The 20,006-nt window shown below is 36.2% G+C and overlaps 1 protein-coding gene across 2 annotated transcripts; it reads right to left on the bottom strand.

Annotated features, from left to right (window-relative positions):
• Positions 1-9,326: 9,326 nt before the first annotated feature.
• LOC121410781 (putative malate dehydrogenase 1B) lies at positions 9,327-18,438 on the bottom strand. Of its 2 annotated transcripts, XM_041603091.1 has the most exons (5): positions 18,353-18,418; positions 14,662-14,732; positions 14,343-14,455; positions 12,856-13,957; positions 9,327-11,779 (listed from the first exon to the last, which is right to left on the bottom strand). In XM_041603091.1, the coding sequence occupies exons 4-5, from the start codon at positions 13,793-13,795 to the stop codon at positions 11,334-11,336; spliced, it is 1,386 nt and encodes a 461-aa protein (XP_041459025.1). In that variant the 5' UTR covers positions 13,796-13,957; positions 14,343-14,455; positions 14,662-14,732; positions 18,353-18,418; the 3' UTR covers positions 9,327-11,333. The 2 variants fall into 2 exon arrangements, with proteins under 2 accessions (XP_041459025.1, XP_041459024.1); XM_041603090.1 differs by lacking the exon at positions 14,662-14,732 and having other exon boundaries at positions 18,353-18,438.
• Positions 18,439-20,006: the final 1,568 nt, after the last annotated feature.

Here is a 20,006-nt window from a genome sequence, read left to right as displayed (position 1 = left end):
AATAAATTGCGCGTGTCTAGAAACTTTCCCACTAGCGTATACCGATGTGAAGGCCTACAATGAGTACCAAAACTGCTGTTGAGCTCTATATATCACGCCTCCAAAATATACAAAAATATATATGCATATCTTTTTAGACATGAACACTCTTGAATAATGAACTCATTGATAAGGTTGGACTACCCTTTAACTATCAACGCAACCTCTCTGCTCGAGATAGAAGATGTTGCTTAATTCCCATCACCTTGTTTGCATGAGAGTGGAAGACACTGAGTGCTTCTCGTCTTACCAAACAAAAAAAAATAATCCCGGTTCTCAAACGAAACAAGCTGAACCAACAACCTGATTACCACCGGGTCGGCAATAGAGTCCCTTGTTATTACCTCAACACCATAGAAACAAACGGCAGACGATGGTAAATGAACGAAATGCAGATCACTCGAAAATAATCATGGCCTCTGTCGATTAAGAATAATTGTGAATTGTTATGCGGTGGATTATTCAATAACCGTTTTTTTCTCTCTCTCTCTCTTGTAAAACCTATATTGGTTTAACACTAATTGATGCTGCTTAAATGCCGAATTGTGTTATCCTAACGCCAATCCGGTTATGTTTCAACACCTCTCTGGTGTGGACCGATATAGATACCAGGCCGGTGGTAAATTAACACCAGCAGTGTAAAAAATGCAAGACGACCGAATTATGGAAGTATGATATTGATAAATTGCACCAGTAGAAAAGGTATTTGATTAAAATAAAAGAGATCAATAGTGGTGAAGTTCATAAATGCGAAAAAAAGTTACCAAATCTTACAGGAAAGTAAGGTAAGGTACTATAAGGTAACAAACTTTTGTTTTACACGACTGATGCCTCCACCACGATGAAATTGAAGAATGGAACATCTACGCATGAGTCGAAGTTGAGATTTCGTCGATCACCCATTCGTTATGACTAGTTTCGGGATGAATCAACAAAATGACAAGAGAATTTTGGTAATGGGAACTTTGCGATATTTTTTGGAGGTTTTTTGTATGTTGATATGAATACGAGTTCTAAAAATATTCGAACAATCATATCATTCCCAGGAAAAAAAATGTCTAAATGTCAGTAACCGTACAGGTGAGCATCCGCTTGGTACCTAGTCTGGCTAGAGAATGATACAGTAAAACTTGTGTGTGATGTTTGAGATCAGAGGTTGAGATAGACTGAGAGTCTTGGACATTACTCTTAGAGATGGGGGTGTGTCTTGTGTAAATCAACAAGAGTTGTCTGATGTCTTTACCATAGTCTTCAAATCTTCGACTTCAAGTGCAAATCAAAATTTATTGGCGATAGTGGGCATAAAATGGAGAATGATTTTGAACTTTATACATATATTCCTTTTTCACATATTTATATTTTTTCATAATACATAATATGTGTATCTATGTATATAATATGTATGTGGGTGGGTGTATGTGTGCGTGGGTGAGGGTGTGTATGTATGGTATGTAAGTATTATGTAGGTGTGTATGCGTGTGTATATATATATATATATATGGGTGAGTGTGGGTGTGTGAGTGTGTGTGTGAGGGTGTGTTTGTTGCCAAACATTTTAAGTGTGAACTTGTTGTGGAGAATAAAATGATTATGGGGAAACTGGGAAGAGATGGAGGGGTAGAAAGACAGAGAGACAGGTTGGGGGGAAGGAGGGCTGTAGCTGCGGTTGATAACTGAAGACGTTTAGTCGATACGCTGCATCTTTTTGTATACTCAGCCTACCGTGGATCCGGATTGGGTTGTTTATTTTTAGGTGGTTTGGCTAGGAGTATCGAGAAGGAAAAGCTTACGCTACATTCATGTCTCCGCTTCAATTTACCAATCAGATGAGCTCAGATGCTCAAATAATCGCGGTAAAGTTCCTTCTGATTGGATTCCAGGCTCTGAATCCAGTGGGCGTGTGCATAGTAATTTGATAATCATTAACCCAGAGTTCAAATGTGCAAGAAAAGTTTTCTGCCCTGGAAAAGGGATGGCAGGCTATTTGTTCGCGTTCGACTGTGAAAGCGATGGAAATAGCGAAGACACCGAATTGTTTTAGCAGACGGAAGAGTTTCATATACGATCACAGCTCTGAGGGGAAGGGTTATCCCAAACTTAAGATTGGAATCAAATAAAATATTACTCTCAGCCCCATAGGCGGGGGAAGTGGGGGGTGGGGGATCTTTGGGGATCCCCAAAAAAAATTGAGGTGGGGGAATGTTCCCCCCTAAATTTGTAGTTGATAACCTTTTTTGGGGGGTGAACCCCCCTTCAAATGTCTCTTGTCCCCCCTTAAAATTAAGGTTGAAGACCTTTTTTTTTTGCTTGTCAATTTTTTTTACATGTATCCATCACAAAATTTCAGGTAGACCCCCCCCCTAATTTTTTGGCTTCCGCCGCCAATGCTCAGCCCCACGTAAGCAAAAGGTACTACAACATGATATCATACTAAAACTCCATAATCATGCACATAATCTGGCCTCGGCTGCCAAAATATTTCTAGCTACGTCTTGCTTCTGTAATTCATAAATTCCTATCTGAATCTTTCAGTATCAAAGTTTCCAAAGGAAGGGAGTAATCCGATTATCCACAAAACAAATTTCCCCGTAGATCACAGATTTGGCAATGTTAGCATTTTTTAAATAAAAAAACTGTGTTTGGAACAACTTCACCAAACAAGGGCGTAGGCTGGTCTGAGGTGCACATCCTGGAGAGGTGTGCTACGGCAAATTTTGGTGAAAGAAATTTGTTACCAAAATGTGCCGATGCCTGGCAGGATTTTTGTAACCAAAATGTGCAGTTGAACGTGATGTGCATGCACATTTTGGTAACAACTTTAAAACCAGCTTTGGCGATTATAATGGAGTAAAGACTGATAATTATGGTTTTGAGTATATACAAACAAATGTAGGATTTGTCTGTGTGTGGATGACTTACCAATGCCATTTCGTCCAATGATTATGTCGGATAATGCCCCAATGCCATATGGTTCAGTATTATTTTGTTCAATAGTCATTTCTTCCTATAGCCAGTTAGTCTAGCTAAGAGCCACTTCGTCCAAAATCCACTTCGTCTAAGAGCCATTTCGTCCAAAAGCCAATTCATCTAAGAGGCACTTCGTGCAAAACCATGCACGGTTTCGTCCAATAGCCACTTCCTCGAAGAGCCATTCGTCCAAATGCCACTTCATATAGACACTCTTTCCAATAGCCATTTCGTCAAATAGCCATTTAATCTAAATTCATTGCCAGTTGGTCCAATTCGCAACGGTTTACACTTGGTCTGATAACCACTAGTGGGGGCATGTGCAGATCCAGGGGTGAACAAAGGGTAGAAGAAAAAATAAAACCACATCATAAAATGGAATTAACGTCGAATATTTTGTTTCCAATAGCAGTTTATTAGCCTGATTTTGATAACCATCTCTGCGATGCATTCTGCTGATATGCCCAGATTTTCTCAAATTTATTCACTTTTGGTGTTGTAATTTATTCTTCTCATCATGATCGTTAAATCGGTGACACGACCTTTGCTTCTGTAACATTTACTCCGGTCCTAATATATCAGAAGGCATAGGGTTCGAGTTAAAGTTGTAGTAGAGTTTTTGGTTCAAAATAATACTATTAGGGTTTATTTAAATTCGGAGGTTAGATTTTATGTTTGGTTCAACGCGCATATTTTTCATCGGAGCAAAAATTGTCGCCGGAGCAAATGTCATGGGAACCTTTTTAATCATGTGAAATTTGATATGACTTAAATTTGAGTCATATATTATGAATGGTGAATACCCGAGGTTTGACTCTTGTAATTTTTAGGAAAAATATCAAAACAAAATAGTTTGATCCACCCCCCCCCCCGATCTTTTAACGTTTTATTTGGATTTTTTCAGAATTATATCCAATGAATGTAATAAGATATTGGAGATTCTCTTATTTATTTCGCTTCATTAGTTTTCTTTTACTCGGGACGTGTTTTATGACTCTGATATTGAAATAAAAACCAATGAAATTTTGCATAGTAATTAATGTTTATTAAACATTTAATATTTTTGAGGAGCTGTAGTTTATGGTCTCGTTTGTTTTTTATATTGTTTTTATTTCATTTTTTTATTTCTCTCTCCTCTTCCTTGTGCAAGGTGACAGTTAATTTGGAAAAAGAACCATTGGTATTTATGTGTTTTTAATTCATGGAATTGTAATCTCTTTTGTTCTTTATTTGATTTTTAGTGTGCTTTTTGTTTGTTTGTTTTTGCATTTGAAACATGGCAAGCGAGCAATTTTCAATTTTTAGATCTCAAGAGAAAATCAATGCACATTGTATTTCTAATATTGGAAAAGTCAATAGCTTTCACAAAAGGGGTGAATGTGTGCGTTCACAGCTATTATTACCACGCGATGACGTAGACTCGTACACATTAGACCAAATTGGCATTGGAAATCGGTTTTGGACAAAATGTCAGATCAAGTGGGCGTTGGACCAACTGTCAATTTGAACCAAGTGGGTGTTTGACCGAATTTGACAAAATGACATTAGACCAAATGGCCATTGGACGAAGTAGCTTATGGCACAACTTGCTATTGGTTGAAATTGCTATTGGAAAAAATATTTTATATTGAACGAAGTGGCATTTAGATGAACGTAGGTCTTAGACGAAGTGGCTTTTCGATGAAGTGACTCTTAGATGAAGTGGCTCTTATAATTAGAAAAAAAAGTTTATTGAACGAAGTGGAATTTAGATAAAGAAGCTCTTAGACGAAGTGGCTAGACGAAATTGCTTTTAGACGAATTGAATCTTAGACGAAGTAGCTTTTGGTCAAAGTTACTCTTACACAAAGTGGCTATTGGATAAAATTGCTCTTTGACGAAGTGGCTCTTAGATTAATTAGTTATTAGACGAAATCTCTACTAAAAGAAATGATATTGGACTTCCAGCATTAGACAACATTGGACGAAATGGCACTGGACGTAGTGGGTATTAGACCATGTAGATAAATACTTATTGGACCAACTCGAGATCGCAGTTGCAGCGTATTTATTTTTAATTGAACGACAATTTTTGTGCCGTCCCCTCCTCCACAAATTGTCGCGTAAATAAAGGCGACAATTTGTGCAGGACAGCAGGAGCGACAATTTGTGGTGTCAAATTTAGCAGAAATTGTCGCGGGAAGACAATTTGTGATGCAACAACATTTTGGTAAATATATCAAAATGTGACTTAACATAGTGACGGCACATTTTGGCAACTGCACATTTTGATAATTTACCAAAATGTGTCGTAACAAGGTGGAACTAAATTGGTATGGGGGTGCGCATCTTGGGGAGGTGGAACTAAAGTTTGGAAAATCAGTTGTTGAAAGCAGAAGGGGTATACAAATTTCATTTTGCTTGCCACCCGGGCTGGCCAGTGTCGGGACTCCTGCCTCATTGGGAGGGTGCACGTGCACCCTATTGACCCCCAGCCTACGCCCTTGCAAAAAAAAAATTAAAAAATCTGCTTTATTTCTAATGTATTTTTTTTTTAAATTCCGTATACATATAGCATTTCATGGTTTATATCGATCTTTTTACTTTCAGCGGGTTTTTCCCATTTGAAATTTGTTGGCAAAAAAATATTTCTGATTACTCGCTTAAAGCGTCACTTCGCTGTTTCGCTTACTCCAGATACATTGAATTGATTTTATTGTCCAATATGGAGACGATCAAGACTTCCAGTGTAAATAAATGTGCATCGTATGGAACGTAGGAACTCTCAACATTTTTGGTTCATTTGTGCAATATTTTATTCATTAATAATAATAATAATACATTGTATTTATATAGCGCTTAATACGTGATGTTTCTAAGCGCTTCATTAACTCTCTTAAGATTTCATACATGGGTAATTTCTGTTGATACAGGGCCCCTTGGTCGAGCAGTCCTTTTAACTGAAAGGGCTACCCTGATAAAACAAGTGGAATGCCTCTGGTAGTCTCACCTGCATCGATTCAATAAATCAGCAGTGCTGACTTTGAAAAATAACTATGAAATCATAATTCACAAAAACACCATTCATATAATGATACAATATTACGTTTATTGACATTTGACCTTGATCATGCGACCTAAATCTTGTCAGTGATAGGCCTACTTGATTACCCCTATATCCACATTTATACAGTGCTATATCTATAAACTTTGAAAGTTATGACAGCAATCTAATAATTATCTCTAAAATGGCCAAAGTTCAATGACCTTAAATGACCTTTGACTTTGGTAATGTGACCTGAAACTCGCATGAGATGTTCAGTGATACTTAATGACTCTTATGCCCAAGTTTTATGAACTAGACCAATATACTTACAAATATCCAACATGGCCAAAGTCCATTGACATTTGAACTTGATCATGTGACCTGAAACTCGCACAAGATGTTCAGTGATACTTGGTTACTCCTATATGTCCAAGTTTAATGAACTAGACCAATAAACTTTCAAAGTTATGATGGTACCCCAACTTGGCCAAAGTTCATTGACCTTACATGACCTTTGACCTTGATCATGTGACATGAAACTCGCACAGGATATGTAGTGATACTTGATTTATACTCTTATGTCCAAGTTTCATGAATCAGTTACGACGTTAATTCAACAAATACCCCCAATTAAGCCAAAGTTCATTGACCTTAAATGACCTTGGTCATTTGACTCAAACCTCACGCAGGATGTTCAGCAATACTTGATTAACCTTATGGCCAAGTTTCATGAACTAGGTCCATATATTTTTTTAAGTTATGACATTTCAAAAACTTAACCTTAGGTTAAAATTTTGATGTCGATTCCCCCAACATGGTCTAAGTTCATTGACCCTAGATGACCTTTGACCTTGGTCATGTGACTCAAAACTCAGGAAGGATGTTCAGTAATACTTGATTAAGCTTATGGCCAAGTTTAATAATAATAATATAGGGTTTCCCGCTCAATTTCGCTCTTAATGCATGCAAGAGTATAAATAGTTTATTCTATGTCGCTAAAGGGCAACCAAGAATTCAAACTAGTCATCCAAAATCGCCAAAAAATCATATTGGGCATTCAGTTCAGCTTTAGGGCAATCAAAAGTCTAAAAACATAAATCAGATTCGCAATAGTGCACTCAAGTTAACACCGGAGGTCACATGACTGAAGACAGGTCGTTCAATTTCGCTATTGGGTATCCATGTTCATAACTAGTGCATTCAATTTAGCAGTGGCCTGGTTATTTAGGAAGTTATTTTGTCATATTAACATTTAGTTATCATGGTTTTTTAAAGAATATGAAAGGTTCAAAAAGAATTATACAGTGCGTATCAAAAAAAATTTACACTTAGAAAAAATCCTGTATAATCATACATTTGCAATATCATGAAGATTTTTTCTAAATTTAAACATTGGTAAAGATCCATTTAAGCAAATGACGATATACATGTAACTGTCGAAAAATAAATCCGCTTGAGTGAGCATCACTTACTTTTGAAGTTAGTGAAAAATGATTTGCGCAGAACTTTGAAATATAGATGCGAATAAAAGTAGACCTTAATCATGAAGAACACATAGAATTTAGCTAGTAAAATTGATTTGAAGATATATTTTACCTTTTCAAAACTTGTTTCCTTGCCCAAAACACTTCGAAGAGAGCATTGCACCCCATCCCACTCCCCCACACCGAGGCCATCGTGACGATATTTGCTTTACACTGAACTGTGATTTACATGAAATGGTTTGGACTTGATTTTCCGTATGTTAATCATTTTCAAGCTTGGAAAAGTGTGGAGAAACAAGAATTAAATGAAAAACAAAATATAAACCCACTTTAAATGATAGAAACTTAGTGAAAAAAGCTGGAGATGTCTGATATAAACTTTTGTTCAGATTCAGTTATGTCCTCAGATCCAGCTGGCACAAAAAGGGTAAATGTTGTGCTTACTAACTTTTTTATTCTTATGTATTTCTTTGTTTTTAACAATTAGAAAAACTTCGAAATGGTCCGAGTGTCGCCTTCTTCAAAAAGACTTATTATTTACAGTTCAGTTTGAACAGTTCATTCCCCCAACGAAACAATAAATCTACGAAAGACAAGATATACGAACCCAGATGTAAAACTAAGTGTATGTGGAACAGCCCAATCCGTTTGAACAACAAAAACCCTTGAATGATTATGCTTTTTGTTTTGTATATTACTCTTAGGATTATTTGTCATTTTCGTTGCCTTAACTTGCCCTTTTTTTATCCTTTTTTTTATGTATTTGTAACATGTTCCTGTCAGGATCTATCTTATCATTCTTAATGGTTTTTCTTCTTCTTTTTTTCTACCTCAATACTCTTTCCTTGCCTTCTCCTTTCCAAAAATCTTTCTTAGTCCTGACAATACAGTTATGCATGAATGTAATTCTGTTTTAATTGTATCATAAGATAATGGTAGGCCTATACAGTATGCTGTATTTTATCTACTTACACGCACTAGCGTACCTACGGGGGGGACAGAGGGGGCATGCAGTCTGCCCCCCTGACGAGTCACAACTCATACAAATGACATATCCCTGCCCCCCCCTGACGAGATTGAATACCTATTCCCCCTGACGAGCTCAAATTTTTCGACCGGTTTTGCCCCCACCCCCCCCCCTTGGAAAATCCCACGTACGCCACTGCCTAAACGCTTGAACATTGTATGTATTCAATTAAATGTATACTTGCATTTTAAGTTTTATAATTCACTATAATAAATACCATTTATCTATCTATCTATCTTTTTCAAACCCTTGTTTTTTCGAGGGGGAATTAAATAGGACAGAATGGAACACAGAGCTGGGAATTGCTCACTATTGGCACTGAAATATGTCATACACTTTGTCAATATCCTGTTAAAAAAAAAATCATTGCCAGTTCGAGTCAGTTAGTACAGACAGACCTACAAGGTTAGAATTAGAAAATAGCTGAAATCAACACAAGTATCAACCCACTGTTTAAGAAGTTTGAAATGCTTTCTCTGTGATTGCATTAATCAAACTGAGTTACCTATCAGTAAAGATATGTATGCAATACTTTAGTTCCACTGGTTCTATTTTGAAAAGGAAATGAAAAAAAAAATATGTGTACAATATTTTTTTTTTCACTTACGGTTTATTCAATTTATTTCAAGTGCCCCCCAAAAATAATACAAATATATATAACACCTCAAACCATCCGCAATTCTCAAACATAATGTTACAGACTTTAAGTCAGATTTACACTGCTACAAGTACAATCAGTTGATATGAACAAATCCATGACATTACTGTAGTACGATGCTATATATAATGGTAAATAAAATCTTTATTACACTTTTCTTGCTTACTATGAACATACATGCATGTACCTGCATAAATTCAAATATAATTTCATTTTAATGCATCAAGTACAAAGCAATAGTATTAATATTATATACAATTCTCTTATTTACAAAAGCAAAAGACCTTGTCAATAAATTTATAAATTTTCCTAGTAATATCAATCAATTTCAACTCAATAAACAGGCAGATACCTGTAAGAGGAAGTTAAACAGAATTAGAAAAGAAAGCACAATTTTGGTGGTTTCGAAAAGTAGACAGCTATGCATCACAGCAATTTGGGCACTATATTGTCTGGTGAAATTATTTAACTTTCTGCTTGCATAATATATACTACATCTACACTGTACATGTATATGTTACCATAAATATGGAGAAACCCAGCCATGTTTGTGAATTCGGAATCCCTTGCCAACAGGAAAAAGGTCAATAGATGGAGTGATGCACCGCCATCTTCAGCACTGTAATAAGCACTAGTATCCTTACAGTGTGGAAGATACATGTACACATTGATGTCATGCGAAGTGCAATAGCATCACAGCCGACCAACACTCAAATAAGCTGTTTATAAGGAGCTTTGCAATTACATACAGAGACCAGTTTCCCCATATTACATGTAACAGTATGTACAATACAAGAACACATTTAATCTTGAAATTCATATATAATACATATAAACATATATATATATATATATGCATACATCCTACATAAGGGCAATGTCTATGAATGGGCTTATTCTGTAATAATACACAGAAGTTAAGTCGAAGGTAGAGGGCGTTAAGGTGCATTTAGAACATTGAAAAAAGACAAACTTTTGCCTTAAATGCAGATGTAGAAAGACATATATGTATAGAGGAACAAAGGTTCATGATACAGTAATATAATACAATATAAAGGAGAGTGCACACATTCATTTTAATCAATGAAGGCATCTAGTTAATTAATAATGGAAGCTACATCAAACACAAGCTAACCTATTCATCATTTTTAAGTGCATTATGATAAATTTTGACTGAACACAAAGTTTCTTTCACCTTCGTGTCATGCCGTCAAAAGAAAAATGAATGAAATAAAGCATTCTCGATATGTGGTACTATGAATATTACAACAATTTCATGCACTACTTTGTTATATTGGGCAATTATGATTATTTATACTATACTATAGTATCCCTGTTAATAATAAGGATTAAAAACATTCTGCATTTCTAAGGAATCGTTTAAGAATCTGTATCTATAATCACTGCTGGGCAGAATGTTGAAATTTATTCTATCGTAAAGGTAAAGTCCACTACAACAAAGTTTATTTGCATGGACAGAAAAAAAAAACAATGAAATTTTCATGAAAATTGGTAGTGTTATGCACAATCAGGTGATATGCAAATGAGATCAAATTGATAATGTCACACATTCACTATTTATTTTGAATTTCATTAAATGAACTACAGAATATTTCAATTTTTCAATATTTGACAAGAAAGCACTTCTATCTACGTTGGAGCCAAAGTAATTCCACATGCCCTACCAGCAGGAATCAAAACTTATTTAGCATTATAATATGGAAAAAATAAATATATTTCAAATTCTATGCAACAAAATAATAGTAAATGGGTGACATTTCTAGTTCCCTCATTTGCATACTGACCAGGATTTGTTTCAGTGTTTAGTGAAATTAAGCAAACTTTTCAAATACCGGTATTGCATTTTTCTTATTTTACATTTAATTATGATGAAACTTTCACGGATGAATTTGTTTAATTTTTCACTATTTATCAATTGCAACGTATTGTTGTGAGTGGACCTGAACTTCACTAACATGATGGTGATATAATTAGCATCCTAAAAATTAGAATTTGATTGGAAGGAAATCATTTGCTAGTCAACAAACAATCTTGTCTTCATAAAAAAAAAATCCTGTTCATGTAAAGAATGCTCAAAGACCATTAGTCACCAGTAAACCGTTCTTGATATATCTACACAGGTTCAGCTGCCTGTGGTGTTGCTGGTTTAGATTTTTCTCCTTCAGATTTACTCTCCGGCCTTCCTTTGATGGCATCGCTTTCTGATTCCTCTGCAATCCTTGAAAGGTTTCCTGACCTTGACTCCTGTGATGAAGATGTTTCACCTTCTGTTCCTGATGACGATCCTTCCTTTCCCTTCTCTTTCTCTCCCTCGCCAAAAACCATCCCAGCATCCTCTACTGGAGTTGGTTCTCCCTCGATGGAGGACTCTGGGGGAGGGGTATCTGCTTTGGGTGGGGGGAAGATAATATACCTTTCATGAATCAACTCATTGGTGATCTGATCCAGCTGGACCCGTACCTCAGGGGTAATCTGACGATCTTGGACAACTTCCCAGGCACCTTTCTGAAATTTGACAGGAAGGGAGAAGAAGATGTCCACTGGCAACTCATACCATCCTGAAAAAGGTGGAAAATGAAAATGATTGTGAAGATTATTTACATTCATAAGATATATTTTTATTTTTAAAGGTCTTTTATACTTGTATCACAGTCTAAAGATTTTTTTTTTTCATATTTGTTTTCTTTAATAGTGAAAGTTGATGGCAGTTGTGGATCCAGTAGGAGGCACAAATAAGACAGGATGAATTTTGTTGCTTTCCATCAAGCATCAAAGGAAGGCCGGGTAGTAAGTTTAAAAACATAATCTAAAATTTCCATTTGGTAGTTTCACTGTCTAAATAATTCCAAAAGTAAGTCATTGTATGAAAACTATACATTTTGCATGAACTTCCAGTTCTCACTGCTGTTATCTAAATACTTGTTGGATTAAAACAAACAACAACATTATTAATGTTGTTACCAGGGATGGTTTTGAAAGTGGAGGGGGCTGACCATGCAAAAAGTCAAAATAAGATGGTCATTTTACGTTTTTGTACACAGTTTTGGAAGAAAGTGGGGGACTGAAGCCCCCCCCCCCCCATTTCCGCGGCTCTGGTTATGTGTAGTAAACTTGGACGTCTCAAACAACAACATCCATGGCAATTGTGAAAATCTGATCACAAATTTGAAGAGTACATGTATCTAAACCCACCAAAGATGAAAATATATCGTCAAATCTGTTTGTAACCTATGGAGAAAATTTCATGTAATTTGGGGGTTGGTTTCAGAGTGTTGCAAAATTTTTCGCTGACAAGTTGTAACATCCCTCAACTTTGCTTGATTTTTGTTGGCTGAGGAGCAAATTTGGTACCTGTCAAACAAAGCATACCTTATTTATATTAAAAATCCAACAAGTTCTTTAATGAAATGGTTGGCAGGTTGTTTTTTCAATCATTAATTATGATGCTATCTACATTCATATTTTATATTGACTTGGGTAGTTTACGCTCACAATTTCCCTCATGTCTTTCAGTTCCTTTTTTCATCTTAATAGTTTTTATTTAACGAAGAAAAAACGTTCTCTAGTGATACTTTCAATTCTTTTATTGATACTAATTTAGAATAAATGTCTAGGTTATGCAAGGAGAGCTTACCATCTGAATAAACTCCCAGTGAAAATACTTCTTTATCGGGTGACCCATTGAACCAGTGGTTAAGAACACTTGTCACAGCATGAGCCTCTGACATGGCAACTTTGTGATTCAGCATGGTTTCCAAAGCATTGGGGTGGTTCTGGAGAAGTTGAGGATACTCTGTCTGGAGCCATTTTTCATCATGAACAACTTCTGTCACAGGCCTTGAGAATGAAGGTGGACCCCAGACAGCTCCCTCATACTTGAACACACGAGCCTCTGAGATGTCATTATGAGTAATACCCCCAATGTTTCCCCAGATGATCAAATCAGCCACGCTCGCAGAATTGACGTTGATCTTCCTAGCTATGGCTGCTTTTGCTCGATTCTCCTGAAGTCGTGGGGTAATTATAATGTTCTGTCGGGCAATCCTTGGGGCACTGTGTTTGAGCATTAGTGCAGAAAAGTTCAGTTTGCCTTTACCACTGATCAAGACCTTGACATCTTGATCGGCATACTGGTTCAAAATGCGTCCATACTGAGCAAACTGTGCACAACCTTCTTGGCTGACACCCCCAAGCTTGGCACTTTCTTCTTCTGTCAAACAAAACTCATCAAGAAACACTGCAACATGTACGCCAGTAAGAGCTACTGTGGCATCTGTGTGAACCTTCACATTCCTCAGCAATGGACAAGCTAGGTCAAATGCTTCCATGCATTGTCCCTCTACAAAGTCCTTGTCTGCAGGTTTTGTCAAGAGTCTAATGCTCACTTCCTTGTCATGTCCCAGAACATCTCCTCTTGCTATTTCATTGACCATGTGATAGGCTATAGGACTAGACGAATTTGTGATGCATACTTGAAGAGGCTTACTCAGGCTTAGTCTATGCTGTTCCTCCGCATCAACAACAACTTTTGTCTCCAAATTCTCAGATGCAATTTTGGTCATGTCAATGCTCATTTGCTCAGATGAGACACCATAATAGCTATAGGCATATTCTTGGAATTCGTTTGAGCCACCTATAAGAACTCCTTTGCCACCTCTTTCAATAAGTTCTCTCCAAACGATTGGTGATTTCTTGAATGACCAGTTGTTCTGTTTGCATTGTTGTTGTAGCCAATCCTGTACATATTAATGAAAGATGAAACAATATGCATTTAAACATTATTCATTAACGAACATAATCTTTTGATGAGATTTTAGTATTTCACCAAGTGAGAGGAAAGCTACATATGTTTGATTCAAGAAGGTACATGGAGATGTTTAACAACTTAACATAAATAAATAAATATTCAATCCACTTACAATAAGTTTAAGATTAAAACAAAATAAAATAGTTTTAAATTTACATGGCTTGGTCACTAAAATTTTTAATGATCAATCAGAGCTATAACTGTACCAACGCAAAATATTTCTAAACCTCAAAAATGCTTAATTTCTTTCAATAAATGAATTAACAAGTAAATCAATTTTCCAAAGACATTGAATTAGATATGAAGATACATACCTCCCATTCTGCTGGTTGTTTAACAATTTTGTGTACAGAAAAATCCTGCAAAGTGGCTTTCAGTTCATCTGCAAGGAGTTCCACTTTAGCATAATAGGGGCAGTTTGCCCTGCCTGCAATATATACAAAAACAATTTCTTTATGAAAACCAAATTCACAGATTATTGGTTCAAGCAGAGTAAAAAACCTTAAAGGTAAGTATCAGTGTTTGATTACCATGTGTACATACTTGGAAACTTCATGTAAATGGATTTCTGACCATGCAGTAATATTTAATGAATTTGCCCATAAAAGGACACATTGTAAATAAGACACATACCACTGATAGGATAACACCATCAACATTGTAAAGTCCAGTTGAACTTTAGCCATGGTCTATCTAACTCTGTGCTGAAATAGTGGATATAAAAGATAAAAGATATAAAAATTGTTTTTCATCTTATGTTGACTGTGTTCTTTCACTTGCAAAAAGAAACTCTCCCTGACAGATACAGTCTATCAATGGATTGAGTACCAAATATGTTGTTGGCTAGACCTACATGTATATACATGTATCAAACCACAACTTCAGAGTTTACATTGAAGTTGAATATACAGGCAAGCCCATTTTATTTACTCATATTGCAGAATTAATGTATTATTGCTTAATTGAAAAGATAAAACAATTAATAACTGTGAACAATCTGAACACATGTATTTTGACCATATACTGTACATGAACTTATTAGGTAAGGTGCCCTAACTGGCCTTGTTATGCCCTCGTCCACAGTTCATACCAAAGATGACTTACATGTATAAAGACTGTAAAACCTACATGTACATATTTGCAATAGAAGAATTCAAAGGTTGTAAAAAAAACGAACCCATTATGCAGATTGCACACATATACATGTACATGTTGGCACCAAAGTTTTATGCAAAGTGCATTGTCTTGACATTGTTTTGTACATACTGTACACATGTAGATTTGCAGGCAAATCAGCCAGAGGCAGTTTCTCATAAACTTAATTTAAACTTGATTTAATGAATTTGTTGAGATTTTAACATTATCTTTTTTTTAACAATTGCTTGAAATTCAAGCTCTGAGTTATAAGCTTTTCTGCAATAGGCCTATTCATTGTGACAAATGCAAATGCATGATGTCGAGTTAGGGAAACCTGTGATTCCCCATTTCAACATCATGCATACAGTAAACTCTAGAGAAAGTGAAAAGCATTTGGGAATTACGTGCAAAACTCATTAACAAAAACATCTAACAATAAAAAAATCTTCATTGGACAGACAAACTTGACTTTTTGTTGGAATTGGATGAAACCACTTTTGAAAAAAGAACTTGGAAGCAAAAGATGAGGATGATGGGCATGAGTCCATGAATCATGACATGCCAGATTTACAAGATGAGAGTATGAAGGGGGGCCCCATATTTGTGCTCCTATAAACTATAACTTAAGATTAAACATGAATTTCTTTTAAATTCCACAAATATTTTCAGTTGATAATATTCCTTATATTCTTCATAAGTCTGCCAAATATCTTGTAAAAATGTTGGAGAGATATGATTTTTTTGGAAAAAACCTCATCCAGTAATTTTCAGATCAAACAAAATGGTGCCCAAATTCTGCCTACCCTCTAACTTTACACATAATTCAGGGATTTAAATTTTTTTTTAAATGTATCTTTGAGTAGTTGAGTCTGTTACATGAAGTGCTTAAAATTCAATATTTTCAAACATTTTTAGTCAGATTGTTTGAATATTTATAGATACATGTATATGCATGGCAGGTGTAAATTAATTTTAAGGTAGATTGATGTTAGACCAAAAGCTTCGGTCTCTGTTACATGTATGTTGGCTGTTCCGCTGAACTCCGTTGGCGCCACTCACCAAATACAGAACCGAAGTTCTAGCTCGATCTGTACAGGGGCTCAATGGCCATATTTTTATGTAAGTTCAGACAAAACAGGGAAGTGAAGTTGCCCGACAGCCGAAGTTTAAGTCACTGTTTTTCCCCCTTCATTTTATTTTTCCCCGTTTTGGTGCATTTCAGGCCAAAACGGAATACTAATATTTATTTTACTACAGTTCTTTTTATATATTTCATGAAATAAAGACAAAAATCGATGAGTCCCGCCAGGGGGATTTTGCATTGTTAACCCCTAATGGTGGCTGCATGACGATAGCAAGCCGTCTGTGTACGAGGAGAAATAAAAAAAAAAATGTTAAAAAACTCCTCGAAACAGACAGCTGCAAGCTGTCTAATTTGGTGTAGGATTTTTACAATAATTATGCACTTTTTCCCACCTTCTGCACTTGGACTATCAGAGCGAGTTTTGGACTTTGAGGTTCGGGTAGGTGGAGGGGAGCATACTAGCTCGGTAGTGAAGTGGAGTGCACGAACATCACTTGAGGTACGGAACAACCAAAATACAGCGTTGCCCGTTTGGTATAGTGATTGACTGTAAAACTGACCGGCCTTGCATTACCGAACGCGCGTATCGTACGTGTCAGAAAATAATTTCATACGCTCAAAACTTTGCAACATTCTTTCAAAGGGAAATTGAATAGAAAGATGATGAAAAATGGTCAAAAACACATTTTCAAAGTCTTAATATTCTAGAAATAATAAAACATGGTCATGGTAATTTTGTTATCTCAAACCCTTCCAGGCAAAGACTTCATGTCCCCTCCACTAAAATTGAAAAAAAATTATGGAGGTTTATCAAGGATTATCTAACACAGGCCCTATATCTAAAAGATTTAAGAAGGAACAGTTGGATACATACCAAAATATGGCTTTATTCCGTCAAAAATTTGAGTGTGTGTAATTCCCAATGGCATCAGTTTATTAAGTCAGAAAAATAAATACCCAATAGGGCCTACTCTTGGAGAGTAGACTAGATCTAGTCGTAATTATCGGTTGATATGGCAAAAATAGTCAAATTTGACTGGTTGCCAAATAAAAATAAGAACCCCCCCCCCAATAACCATTATGAAACCCATGGCTTTCAACAATTCCTGCTAGCTCAGTGAATAAGGTGACAGACAGAAGATGCCTCGATCAGCAGCGAGAGGTTTGAATCCAAGCTCCAACCGGAAGATAAGAAAAAAAAAGAGAACGAAAGAAGGGGGTTTTGGAGAAGTATTTTTTTTAATTAGTGGACCCGAGGGGACATGTGGAAGTCTTTCCTTTTTCCATAGAAAACACACGTTCGATAATACGATAGGCCTAACTTTTTCAACAAGTATGATGGGGGGACCTAAAGCTACGCAGTTTGTTTTCAAACGATAAAAACTATGCCAATTTCAATATTTGAACAAAATATCTTTCACTAATTTGTGGTAAATATTCTAAAGATTATTAACCATAGAAGAAAATATCCCAGAACTCACTAATACGAAAATCCCGCTGTGTTTTCCGAACACCTCCTGATTTCGCCGCCCGATGTAGACGGGGTCCTAAAGCTACGCACTCGATTGATCATGCAATGAAATAGTATTTCCCGTGCCTCAATTTTTAAATTATGTTCACATTATTATAGGATATATGAAATTAAAGTGAATATAACTCCGAAATTCCAAACAGCCATTGGTTTTCTCTGCATTTAGAGATTTATTGCAGCCTCTGTTACAAAAAATGAATACTAATACTAGGAATTGTTCGTCACTCTGCAGTCAGTTTCACACACAGAGTGCGCATTTGCCATTGAAAACTGCATGCGCGATGAGTGGTGCGTAGCTTTAGGACCCGCGTAGCTTTAGGACCCGCCCTACCAATACGATCCACTACCATACCGATACTTGATCCCAACATAAATTGCAACATATGGGACCGTATTGTTGTGATTGTGAAGAACGACGGCGGTAACTGTCGAACCATCATCAAACTCTTCTTGTTGTTTCACATTAACTATCTCTTTAAGCCCTATTCGTTATTCATATATGAAAAAGCACGAATTTCGAAAATGTGATCAGCAATACAAAAAGACCTAGTATAAACTACATTCATTCTCACCCGCAATTACAAATTTCGCCATTTTCCCCGTGAGCTGTTTTCTGTTGCCAAGCAGCGTAACGTAACTGAAGTTGGAGAACAAAAATCAACAACGTAATTTTTATGCGCTATTCGGTTTTGCTTTTAGAGTGAAAAAAAGTCGATAACTTCACTGGCATAGCATCTCCCCCCCCCCACATACACACGCACTTATTGATCGGCGACCCCCCCCCCAAAAAAAAAAAAAAAAGATGAAGGCAAAATATTGTTTGACTTCGGCTCAATACAAAATCGAGGAGTAACCTGACACCAAAAATAAATATGTATGATGGTGGGCCCCAAGTCTGCGCACCTAACAATTTGAGTTGAGATTTAACATGAATTTCTTCTTATTTCACAAAATCTTTTGGTTAGTAGTGTTCCTTATGTTATTAAGAGTAAGTGTACCAAATTTCTCATTAAAAAAAGAAAAAAAAGAAAAGATTTTCTTGAAAAAACCTCGTGCAGTCATTTTCAGATTGAAAAAAAAAATGGTACCCCACGTCTGCGCACTCATTCACTTTGCACACGATTTGGGGATTTTGATGAGAAAAGCTGCATTTTGAGGCCGTCACATGAAATGCCCTGAATTCATTATATTTCCACCATTTTGAGTCAGATATTTTTGTGAATACCTGTCTATATATTGCATGTGTAAAGTTTGTGCTCGTTGCTTATCTTCTTTTACTAGAATTGCGCAGATACGGGGGTGCGCAGACTTGGGAGACCGCGCAGATGATTAAGTTGATCTACATGTATAGGCCCAAAAGACTTTTCATTGAACCCATTTTTGCGCAGCTGAATTTACTTTGCATATAAAAACCGATTTCTATTTTAATCATGGGCCGATTTTACTGAAGTAGCATATTCCTGCAAGGTGTTTTTCCTATTCTTTTTATAAATATTAATTTTGCTATGCAGCTAAAGAGGCTTGAGGCATGGACCTGGCCACGGAGGATTATCTACTGGGGGTGCTGTGACATGCTCAGCACCCCCTAATTCTCAGTGACAGTGGATAGGCCCATGTTTTGGGGACCTTCACAATTTCAAAAGTTTTATAATTATTATTATTATGATTATTATTCATTCGGCATAAATCAAACATAATACAACATATAATACAAACAATAGGATAAGGAGAGTCACATGGATGCCGGGAAAGGAAAAAGATTAACTAAATAACTATAACCCGAAGGTCTTCCTTTCCAATCCATGTGACTTTACAAAGATAACATGCATGTAACACAAAAATTGTAGAATACAACTGTAGGGGAGACCGGGGCCAGTTGGTCTTTTATTACTCAATCGCCTATGACACACAATTCATGTCATGCCCTAGGCAGACCACGTATTTTAAGACGGAGGCGGACCCGTGTGAGCCAAAAATTTTGAGGGGGCATTTTTGGCATATCGGGCAAATTCTATTGTAAAAAAGTTGTGAGAGAGCGAATCAAGCGAGCAAAGTTTTTCAACATTATAATTACAATAAAATCGCGACTAAGACAAAGAGAGAGGGAGAGGGAGAGAGAAGATATATTTTCTGAAAGTGTTAAAATCTATCACAAAATTAGATATTTATAATAAAAATGTTTTATTTTTCATAAAATAGTTATATGCACAACTCAGCCGTTTGCAA

Source organism: Lytechinus variegatus, chromosome 3 (genome assembly GCF_018143015.1).
Source record: "Lytechinus variegatus isolate NC3 chromosome 3, Lvar_3.0, whole genome shotgun sequence".
Taxonomy (NCBI): Eukaryota; Metazoa; Echinodermata; class Echinoidea; order Temnopleuroida; family Toxopneustidae; genus Lytechinus; species Lytechinus variegatus.
The sequence above is the reverse complement of the archived record's forward strand: the minus strand, read 5'-3'. Positions and strand labels throughout refer to the sequence as shown.

Coding starts and splice junctions, on each gene's coding strand:
- LOC121410781 (XM_041603090.1), bottom strand. CDS start 18,374: ATGGCGAAATTTGTAATTGCGG. Junction 14,456..18,352: donor GGCGAAATTTGTAATTGCGG/GTGAGAATGAAT, acceptor TATATATTGCAG/GCAGGGCAAACTGCCCCTAT. Junction 13,958..14,342: donor AACAACCAGCAGAATGGGAG/GTATGTATCTTC, acceptor TAATATGTACAG/GATTGGCTACAACAACAATG.